General features: G+C 35.0%; 1 protein-coding gene across 2 annotated transcripts in view; it reads right to left on the bottom strand.

Moving 5' to 3' along the window:
• The window catches only part of DNAJC1 (DnaJ heat shock protein family (Hsp40) member C1), a 226,520-nt gene that overhangs the window by 16,424 nt on the left and 198,505 nt on the right, over positions 1 to 11,591 (bottom strand). For both annotated transcript variants that reach the window (XM_035021500.1, XM_035021501.1), the window contains one exon: positions 11,003 to 11,122. In XM_035021500.1, the coding sequence (XP_034877391.1) occupies positions 11,003 to 11,122 (120 nt within the window). The remainder of the gene's footprint in view (positions 1 to 11,002; positions 11,123 to 11,591) is intronic.

Below are 11,591 nucleotides of genomic sequence, written 5' to 3'. Positions count from 1 at the left end.
TCCTTAGGGTTTTCTATATATAATATCATGTCATCTGCAAACAGATGACACTGGAGGTGACATGATCATCACCAAATCTGTTTCTCTCCTTTAGATCTACATGACTTCAGTAACATGTGTGCCAATTTAGTCTTGAATGTTTAGTGTTATTTTTCTCACATATTCCATAATGAAGATTTCAGTTACTCATTCTGCTTTTATATCATGTAGAATTGTAGAAGATATGGTCTCTGACTTAAAGGTAGGTTGTGTCAAGCTATATTCAAGACTTTTTACTAGCCTTCTCTTGGGAGAAGACATATTTCCACACAGGTCTCACACAGATGAGGCTTCTCTTCTTCAGTATCTGAACAAATATTGTGGGCTACTGTCTAAGGTAGGCATTTGGATAACACTCTGCTACATGTGTTTTAACAGTTACATGAATCATAGAATTGTAGGAAAATTTGTTTTCCCACGTTCTGATTCCAAGTAGAAAACATTTTATAATCCTTTTTCTTGATATAGGTATACCTAAATTTATCTTTAAAATTCTTATGAAATAGGGGCTCTGTAATCAAATCTGGGACATATGGGATAGGGTGGAATGGACAAAATAAACTCTAAAATAGTTTCACTCCTTCTAGTGAAAACACTGATGAAAATAACAGAAAATTAAATTAGCAAAATGACAGTTATATTCCATAAGGTCCAATTAGGATCAGTGGAGAGTTACATGGTGGCATATTTCTACTCAATATACAAAAGAATTTTCTAATTTTCTGAGCTATATAAAGTGTATGCTCAATTCCTGGCATCCTCAGATAACTCGGAAAATAAATGTTGACTACTAGTGATAATCTCAAGTCCTATTTTTCAAATTCTGGCTGATTTGATGATATTTAAAGTATTATTCTAATAATAAAAATTATGTAACCACAGTTCATTATTTTCATCAGTAGTATTTAATTTTGGCCAACTCTATAACTGAGAACTACCATACCCTTCAAGTACAAAGGGCACTCTGTTATCTGAATATTAAATAAACCACCTGAAAAATGTTTCCAGCTGGTAGAAAGCAGTGCTGTTCATTCTTATTATTTCTTCAGTGTCTTTAAATTTTTCTATGGATTCTCTGGAGAGAAAAATACAAGAATTAACAGCGTTCATCTTAACCATTTAAAAAGAGAATCTTCCATTAACTTCCTGATTACCTTTACAAGTAATGTAGGTATTTTGGCTTTTAGTTGTAGGAGGACCTTATATGCTTTAGAGATTAATCATTTATCAGATATAAGGTTTGTAAATATTTTCTCCCACTCCACAGGTTACCTTTTCATTCTGTTGACTGTTTTCTTTGCTGTGCAGAACTTTTAAGTTTGATATGGTCCCACTTGTTTATTTTGTTTTTATTTGTGCTTTTGGTGTCATATCAGTGAAATCACTGCAAGACCAATGTCATGATGCTTTCCCCTATTCTAGGAGTTTTAGTTTCAGGTCTTATGTTTAACTCTTCAATCCAGTTTGAGTTGACTTTGCATGGTGTAAGAATCCAATTTCATTCTTCTGCATGTGGATATCCAGTTTTCCCAACATCACTGCTGAAGAGACTATCCTTTCCTTATTGTGTATAGTTGGCACTCTTGTTGAAGATCAGTTGACTGTATATGTGTGTATTTACTTCAGGTCCCTCTATTCTGTTCCATTGTCCATTTGTCTTCTTTATGCTGGTATCAGTTTTGATTACTGTAGCTTTAGAATAGATTTTGAAATCAGGAAGTGTGATGCCTCCAGTTTTGTTCTTCTTTCTCAAGATTGTTTTGGCTACTTGGTGTCCTTTGTAGCTCCATACAAATTTTAGGACTGATTTTCCTATTTCTGTAAATCAATAAAGCTTTTATAATTAAAAAAAACACAAGAATTAGGTAGGCCTATATATACTGATATGGAAAAATATTAAAGGTAACATATTCTGTTTCCTTAGATTTTTTAAAAGTAGTTTAAAAAATCAAAGTAATATATGTTCATAGCTTTAAAAAAAGCAGTATACAAGGGCTTATGATGAAAAGAAACATACCCTACATCCAAAGTCAATAATTTCTGTTTATAGTTCTGATAGTTACAGTTTACAGTGTACATTTAACTAAACAACATGCTTTTGGTATATTATATCCTGAGTTCAACCTCTTTTTTCCAACCTCTTTCAATAACACTTGGTCCAAATTACCATCATCTTTTTCAAGAACAACTGAAATAGCATCTTACTTAGCCTTCCTTCCTGCTTGCGTACTTTCCCTGCCACAGTGTCTTCTCCACAGAGCAGTCAGAATGACCCGTTTAGATCTTGCACTTCTTTGCTCAAAAATTTCCAGTGTGCTTTAAACCATCTCACTCTGGGGCGCCTGGGTGGCTCAGTTGTTGAGTGTCTGCCTTCGGCTTGGGTCATGATCTCGGGGTCCTGGGATCGAGCCCCGTATCGGGCTCCCTGCTCAGCGGGAAGCCTGCTTCTCCCTCTCCCACTCCCCACTGCTTGTGTTTCCTCTCTTGCTGTGTCTCTCTCTGTCAAATATATAAATAAAATCTTTAAACCATCTCAGAGTAAAATCCGCAATCTTTATTGTGGCCAGCAAGGTCCTATATAGCCTGGTCCTCCACTGCCTCTTGCCCTCATCTTCTATAATCCTCTCCTACTCACTCTTTGTCAGCCATATTGACTTCTGTGCTAGACTCTGCACACCCCAAGCATGATCTTCTCTTTTGTAAGTGTGGTTTTCTCTACCTGGAACACTTTCTCAGACAGCCTTGCTCCTTCACTTGCTTTGTGTCCCTGCTCGAATATTACCTGTTTAAGAGACTTTCCTCAGAACCCCATTTTTAATTGTAATTCCCTTTAATCTCTAACCTCTTACTCTGCTTTATTTTTCTTTATAGCACTTGCCACTATCTACGATTTTCCTTTTACTCCATACACTCAGGCTCTTTCCACTGTGTGCTTCTCCACCATCTTTAGAGCAACTGTCTTTACCTGCATGGTTGTAACTTGGTTGCATGCAAATTTGGTATTCCACCTCAGTAGAAGGGAAAAGTGAATAAGAGCTCCTGTGAACACACATTATTTCAATTATGTTCCTCTGAAAAGAAATTAGTAACCTAGACAGAGCAGAGCTTTTGGGGACTTGGACAAACTGTTGCTGGGCAACTTGCCATAGTCTTCTACAATTTGTTGGTTTTAAAAATTGGAAAACCATCTGTAAAATATATAAAATGTTTAAAATATGAAAAGTCATTTTTGTAAGATTTTAGATCATGATCTGGTAAATATTACTCACTGTAGAGACAAGTACTATGCTGTGGACACACTTCTTGTACCCTCAAAGGAGAAGTTCTCAATATCAAATTATTTTGCTGTATTATTCTACTGTCTAGTATACTTAAATTTGGACTAAGCCTTTTTTGTGTGGTTTTCTATAATTTATAGTTTCTAGTTGCCTTTTTTTCATATATATACATTTTTTTCAAGTTTTCAGCCATACTATCTAGTCTATAAAATCTCCCTTTCTTCAAGGGTTGCTCTCACACAATTCTTCATTCTCCTACTTCAATGTGGATATATTGCACTTTTGGCCTATTGTATCACTGTGGGGTTTTTGGTATTTCTGTTCATTGGACTGGATTCCATGTCTTTCTCTTTTTAAATTTTATTCAGTTTTGTTTATTTTGCTAGAGTACAATCTCAGGGAACTTTGTAAGAAAGAAAGACTATGCATCCTTGCCTCATGTATTTACCATCTTCAGAACCATTTCTCCTTAGAATGGTGAAGCCATTGTTCCCTTGTCTCCCAGAACCTAGTGTTGCTAAGCAGTCTTATGTCACTCTGGTCTTATTTGGATGTTTCTTCTCCCTAGAAGCTTTAAAGATCATCTGTGTAGTCTCAGTGTTCATAAATATTTCCAGGATCTTTTCTATGTATCCTACTTGACTTTGGAAGGTTCTTACAAATTGGTCTCAGGGTTTTACAAATTGATCCCTGGAAAACTTCATTTGTATTATTTATTGAATAATGTTCTTGCATCTGTTTTCTCTCTCTCTCTCTCACTGGAACTTTTAAATTAGGTTTGGACCTCTTGGACTGATGATTCCCTGTATTTTATCTTTTCTTTTCTTTCCTTTTTTTTTTTTTTTTTAAGATTTTATTTATTCATTTGACAGAGAGAGAGGGAACACAAGCAGGGGGAGTGGGAGAAGGAGAAGCAGGCTTCCCCGGGAGCCTGACGTGGGGCTTGATCCCAGGACCCTGGGATCATGACCTGAGCCAAAGAGATGCTCAACGACTGAGCCACCCAGGCACCCCTGTGTTTATCTTTTCTATAATATTTTAACATTTTTAGAATTTTTTCTCTGTAGGAGATTTTTCTAATAACTTTCAGCCATTCTACTTATTTGGATACTTATTTTTGTTCTGATTTTTTTTTTTTAAGATTTTATTTATTTGACAGAGAGAGACAGCGAGAGAGGGAACACAAGCAGGGGGAGTGGGAGAGGGAGAAGCAGGCTTCTTGCTGAGCATGGAGCCCAATGCGGGGCTCAATCCCAGGACCCTGGGATCATGACTGGAGCCGAAGGCAGCCGCTTAACCGACTGAGCCACCCAGGCGCCCCTGTTCTGATTGTTTTTTTCACAGCATCCTTTCCTTTTTCCTCTGTTTTATGAATGTAATACTGTCTTGACTCTATAGATGCTAGAAGGCTAGATAACCCTATCTAAAGATATCCTATTAACAAAACACCAAAAATTCTACAATATTCTTATATATATAAATGCAAGAATTTTAAATTATTAATAAATTAAATCCAGCTGTTTATTAAAGAATAGTATTATATGACCAAGTGAAGTTTGTCTTGAAAATACAAAGAAGAGGCCTTGATAATATATTTATCCTCATTAGGTCATATGAAAAAAATTGTACAATCATGCTGATATATGTTAAAAAAAAAAAACCATTGTTAAAATTTCATATCTATCCCTGAGGACAACTGTAATGAATTAGAATTGGAAATCCTGAAGAAAATTTCTCTAGCATAATAATGTCTCATATCAATGACTAATATTAAAATTAATGGCCAAACATTAGGTTTTCTTATTATAATGTGCAAAAAAGTCTGCACTAATCACTATTACTGTAATATAGTATTTCTCTGGAATAGCTAGGTAATACAATCAACATATAGGGGTGCTTGGCTGGCTCAGTCAGTAGAGCATGTGACTTAATCTCAGGGTTGTGAGTTTGAGTTCCATGCTGGGGGTAGAGATTACTAAAAATAAATAAATAAACTTTAAAAAAAAAAGGAAAGATAGAAAGTGGTGAAGTATTTGCAGGCGATAGGACTGTCTATCCTAAAATTCTAATGAATTAACACAAACTTTATTTGAAACAAGACCAAAATGTAAGGAGGCAAGTTACAAAAATCAGTGCTGTAGCACTTTTCACTTATTTGACAGGCACTGATGAAAAACAAACAATACATTGTCTGTGAGATTATGAGGACGTGACCTCTCTTGTATACTACCAGTGGCACTGTAGATTGTTATAACCTCTCTGGAGGCCAATTTTAAAGACATCAAAAGTTCTAAAATCATCCCTACTCTTGAACCAAGCAGTTCTACTTCTAGGAATACAAGCTAAGAAAACAGAAATAAGTGGAAAGTTGGATGAAGGAAAAGAAAATCCAGTAAAATAGCAAAAAAGGAAGCAATTTAAATGACAATCAGTAGGAGACTCCTTAATTATATCAAGACAACATAAAGTATTCTGCAAGTGTTTAGAAAAATGAAGTGGATCTCACTGTCATGAAGAGTAGCTCATGTTTCATAGTGAAGTAAAAAGGACTGGATACTGATACTGTTAAAATTATGTATACTCATGCCTATAGAGGAAGACTAAAGTCTAGATGATATAGGACAAAATGTTTATAGAAATAATTTTTTATTATGGCTGATGAGAAAAAATTTTTTACTTGAGTGTACTTTTAAAAGTTTCTTTTTTTCTATGAACATAGTGTTACCAAGAAAGGCCTAATGATAAAAAGTCTCTAGACACATTTAAAGTGTTTTTCATACACACAGCAATAAAACAGCATTAAGTAGTGGTAGGAACATATTGGATGAGGAACCAAAATACCTGGTGTTGTCCTGATTCTACTACTAGTTGTGTCACCCTGAACAAACATCTCAGGGGCAACGTACTCAACTGTAAAGTGGGGATAAAAATGGCTGCCTATCTGTCTGACCATGCTGTTGTGAAGATCAAGTAAAATAATGAGTATTTAAATGTTTTGAAAAATATAAAATACTATGAAAATGAATGATGGAATAATCAATATTATCACTTGAAACAGTTAAAAAAGTTGGTTTGATCTCTTAACTGATTTTTGCAATATTATTCTCATGTAGTGAATATATACTTTATCATCCTGTTATATGTGTGATATTGTTCAATGTTGACACAGAAATGGTGACAGGGAATTCAGATCTATAAACCTTTGCCCCAGAAGTCAGATTATAGCAAAACTCTAACCAAGTCAGTAGACAGATTAAGCAATTAATTATGTAATTTTCTCTGATGGACACCAAACAGTCCTACTACTGTCTTCTCTCTCCTTTAAAGAGGCAATCAATCAAGTTGCCTGAAATTCTCACTTCAATCATTCATATACTCGGGATAAGAACCTAAAGCCTCCTTTTAAAATACAAGGGTGAGTGAGTGAGTGAGCGTGTGTGTGTGTGTGTGAGTGTGTGAGAGAGAGAGGGAGAGAGAAACAGATTTTGGTAACACATTTTTATCACTTACTAATATTATTTTGAAAATTGGTTATTAGATTAGCCAGTGACTCCTCTAGCAAGAAGAATGGGATAAAGCGCCTATTCCTTCCTAAAATTTAAATATCTTTAAAGGTCTTGAGGCTGAGGGAGTGAAGGAGGAGAGGAGGGACTGGAGTATGAGGTCAAGCTCAGACCAAGAGAAGTGCTGTAGGCAGGAAGCCTGCTTAAGAGGACAGTGAGACATTCCTTGTCATCTTTACAACTTGTGTAGGTCTAGTCTAACTCTAAAAGTAATAGCAGTAATACATTTGCCAAAATAATTACTATATATTTAATTCACTGATAAACCATAAAGCTTATCTTCTATTGAATAAAATCCCACTTACATATTTTTGGAACAACTACCATAATATATAAATTCCCCCAAGAGTATCTCCTCTCTAGCTGTAGCTATATAACATACAATTGGGAATTTTATGATTTTCCCTTCTCTTTTTCACTCGCACATGGGGACGCTTATCTAACTACACACCTCTTACCTCTCACTGTGGCACTAAGCTAATTAGAAAAGTCTGTTTAAATCTATCCACCTGTCTTTTGTTTTGCTGCCTAGCTGGGCCTTTTCCAAGCAGGCAGAAAATCTCCAATCAGTCAGTTATCGCAACCAAAATGAGAGAGATTAGTGACCAGGAGAGAAGCAGCATCAGTTTACATCCTTTCAGGCAAGAGAATGATATTACTTCACTAGCAAGAAATCTGAGGCTCCCTGACCTTAATTTAGAAAACCTGCAGTTAATAATCACATTAAAGTTGGTTTTATGTGCCAGTTTTTGTTTCCTTTGTTGTTTTTACAATTTGAGTGTCCTTTGTGGTTACCAAAGTTATTTGCTGAAAGGCATATATTAACATTAAAATACTTATTCTATAATAAAATAGATCTTGTAGTTTTGATATATCTGAGTTAAAATACACTTTGAATTTTTTACAATGGCAATCACATTGCTTGTATTTTACCCAGAGTAGAATTTAGCAACTTTTGGATTAACACACTGAAAACTTCTTTTTTAAATGAGGATTTAATGGGTTTTTCATTGTAATCTGTCAACCCAAATAAAGGACATATAGATCCCTCCATGAATATACTCTTACTGCTCCTCCAAAAAGGTCAATTGTTTCTTGAAGGAAAAGAGAACTAAACCTGAAGTTAGAAAGTTAGCAAAACAAAAAAACAAACGGCTCAAGGAACAGATGTGCAGACCAGGAAGAATTGGTACAGGTGATCAGGTCAGGAAGCAGAGGTTCTGATGACAGCAAACTGAACTTGTTTTTTTCGCTATAATTAAATACTTAATGAAAACAAATCTAATTAACGCCATAAGCCAAAAAGAAGTATAAGTGATCTAAAGTGTGGTCAACTTTCACTTAACATTTTACTAAAGGAACTGTATTAGCTGAACCCACTTCAGCGGCTTCAATGTAACTCATTGTGTGTTCACTAAAACAAGTTACCTGAGTCTTCAGACACCTGCTCTTTTAAATTTTTAAATTTTTTATTTTATTTATTTATTTGACAGAGAGACACAGCGAGAGAGGGAACACAAGCAGGGGGAGTGGGGGAGGGAGAAGCAGGCTCCCCGCAGAGCAGGGAGCCCGATGCGGGACTCGATCCCAGGACCCTGGGATCATGACCTGAGCCGAAGGCAGATGCTTAACGACTGAGCCACCCAGGCGCCCACCTGCTCTCTTTTAAAGAGAGTGATTTGTGTGTGCATGCGCATGTGTGTGGGGTTACTGAAATGAAATGTGTAGTCCAGCTATGGACATGATGCTCACAGAATGAAAATACAGTGTACGTGATGTACATAGAAGAAAAGTTACAAGGGCATTTCTTGGTGCCAAAAAAGTTTAGGTTTACTAAATATTTATGTTCAAGGTACTTTTGGTATTATGAAAATAGAATATTTGGAGGAAAAAAGTCCCAAAAAGTCATGTTTGCTACTTCCATGGTAAAAGGAAAAAACATCTATTGCAGACATGGATTCAGTTTCCCTTGGTAAGTCTAGAAGAAAAACAACTGAAACATATGGGATGAATTTGCAAAAGTTTGAAAAGATATTTTTGCATATACCAAGACTGCACTAAGACTACTATATAATGTATAGGTTTTCTAGGTCTCTGATACTAACTAGCCATTCTCAAGGCTATGTTGGTTACATCATGTATATTCTTAGCAAACAAACTTTCATCTCTCTTTTTAAAAATATATAAATTATTTATATATTTATTATATAAAAATTATATTAAAATATATAAATATAAAAATATTTAACCAGATTTTAATGACAACTTAATTTAAAATATTGCTTCTATTCAATTTCCTATCTGTCTTTGACATTATTTCTGAGGTCTCATAGAAATATTATTTAAAAAGTTAAAGGCAATACTGCCCTTAAAGGAGACACTAAATTAATGAACTATTCTTTTCCATTAAAACTAAAACTTTTAGGGCCCTTTAACCAGTTTGTTTTATAACTCTCTAAAAATTATTTCAGTAATGTTTGTTAATCATATAGTAACAGCAGTATAATTAGAGGGTCATAGTACTTAAAACATCAATAACCATGGAATATCTTTAATTTGGTCAGATATTTACTGATAAGGCATTATTAACTTATCTTTTACAAGCAACCTAAAAACAAGGTTATAAAATGCACATCCCAGTAACATTCTTAGTAGAAGAAAAGGTATCCTTATGGTTCTTCAGTCACCTAAGGTCTCCTCATGAAACAGCAAAAAAAAAAAAAAAAAAAAGTTAAAAGATACAAAGCTCTTTTTTCACAAGATGAGACTTCAACTCTGAAGCCAAAATAATGCAAAACATCATATAAAAATTCAAAAAATTCAAAGTCTTTTAAATGTGATTTTTAAAAGACCTATATGATAGTAAAAATATTCATATCTATAATTTAAAATTCTCAAAGCAGTTCCTATTGTATGTTTCTAAATTTAAATGGAAGTTTATTATGAATAATAACATAGCATTTGTGAAACAAGCTGGATTTTTCTGGGGGGGATAGTTGTGTTAAGCATTTGGTAAGGTTTTAAAATTGTTCATTATCGAAAGACTCAAGGATAGGTGGCACCTGGGTGGCTCAGTTGTTAAGTGTCTGCCTTCGGCTCAGGTCATGATCCCAGGGTCCTGGGATCGAGCCCCGCATCGGGCTCCCTGCTCCGCGGGAAGCCTGCTTCTCCCTCTCCCGCTCCCCCTGCTTGTGTTCCCTCTCTCGCTGTGTCTCTCTCTGTCAAATAAATAAATAAAATCTTTAAAAAATAAAAAAAGACTCAAGGGGCATACGAACAGAATTGAAGAAGACATGTGAATCTTTGCTTTCAAAGATTTTAGGTGTACAGGATTTACTTAAATTCAGTAAATAACTTAGTAAAGAATATTTACTATCATTTATGAAAATAAGGCTCATATTGATAAAAGTAAAGATTTCTCTGAATTTCAAGTAAACATTTACTATTTTAGCACATGTCAGATACCGTGGTAGGTGCTTTAATAAGATTCTCTGCCCTAAATTTCCTGAATAAAGTCTTAAATAAAAAACTTTCCAGGTAAATAGTCTTTAAATGTTAGATATAGCCAATCACTCATATATATACATATTCATTCACACACACATATGTATTATATATTCATTCACATATTGTAATTTTTTTTGGTTAAACAACTTGTCAGAATGGATGGTAGGTACCATCCTTGAAATAAAAAGACACACGTAAGAACATTGCTGACTTAATTAATGCAAACCACCTGATTAAATACCTCTAGCAATCTACTTCAACATTAAAAAGATCCAGCTGAAATATAACTTCTCTAATTCTGATCAGTGTGAGAACTATTTTCTCCACAGCTGAAGGGGTCACTTTAAACACAAAAACCAGCACTGTTTTCTGTGATTAGGTTACTGTAGCTTAAGTCTCTAAACACTAGAATTCCTCACACAGCTGTTAATTGTGGACCAGGGGACTGGCTGACATCTGCTGCTTGCTTATTTCATTAATGGTTCACTTCCAGGTCCTAAAAGGATTGTAGCCTTTCTCCAAAGAGAATGTCGGATGCATCTATGTCTGTCTTCTACATAGTTGGCTTGTTCTGGTTTGTCACTCTCCATACAATGCAAATCTGAGTGAACTCACATCTGTCACCGATCGACCCAATTCGTGGGCAATCTTTTCCCATCGACCTGGGGTCCCTCCTGGGAACTTAACCATACTTCTTGTCAGCTGGCTGAGGTCCTCTTCTGTCCATTCAGGTGCCTGCAAAAATTACAGAAAAAGATAATTTAGAGAATGTTCGCTAAAACATTTAATAAGCCTATGAAACAAACTATGGGCAATTTGCTTTCTACAAAAACAATACTATTAACATGTATCCAATAGTTTAGATAAAGCTTTGAGCTGCATATTTAACATAAGAATGCAAAGCTCCAGCGCAGCCTTTTAAATTTTCCTATGTATACCAAATAAGAAAGCAGAAATATTGTGAGGTCAGGCTTTTGAAGACATTAAAAAAAAAAAAAGACTTCCGGTTTGCATTAAGTGAGGAACCACTCTCCAAGCCTATGAAATGCATTGTGTGTCACCCTGCTCTCACAGATGCCTCCTATAAGGTTACTATAAAAGGTCTTCAAAGTTTTAAGAAAAATTATACTTTAAAGAAAACAAAACCCCTTATAAGTACAAATGAAAATGTAAACAAGTAAATGTACTGCTTCAGAATCAGAAC

The sequence above is a fragment of the Mirounga leonina genome, unplaced genomic scaffold (genome assembly GCF_011800145.1).
Source record: "Mirounga leonina isolate KUSES-001 unplaced genomic scaffold, KU_Mleo_1.0 Mir_175, whole genome shotgun sequence".
In the NCBI taxonomy this organism is placed as follows: domain Eukaryota; kingdom Metazoa; phylum Chordata; class Mammalia; order Carnivora; family Phocidae; genus Mirounga; species Mirounga leonina.
The sequence above is the reverse complement of the archived record's forward strand: the minus strand, read 5'-3'. Positions and strand labels throughout refer to the sequence as shown.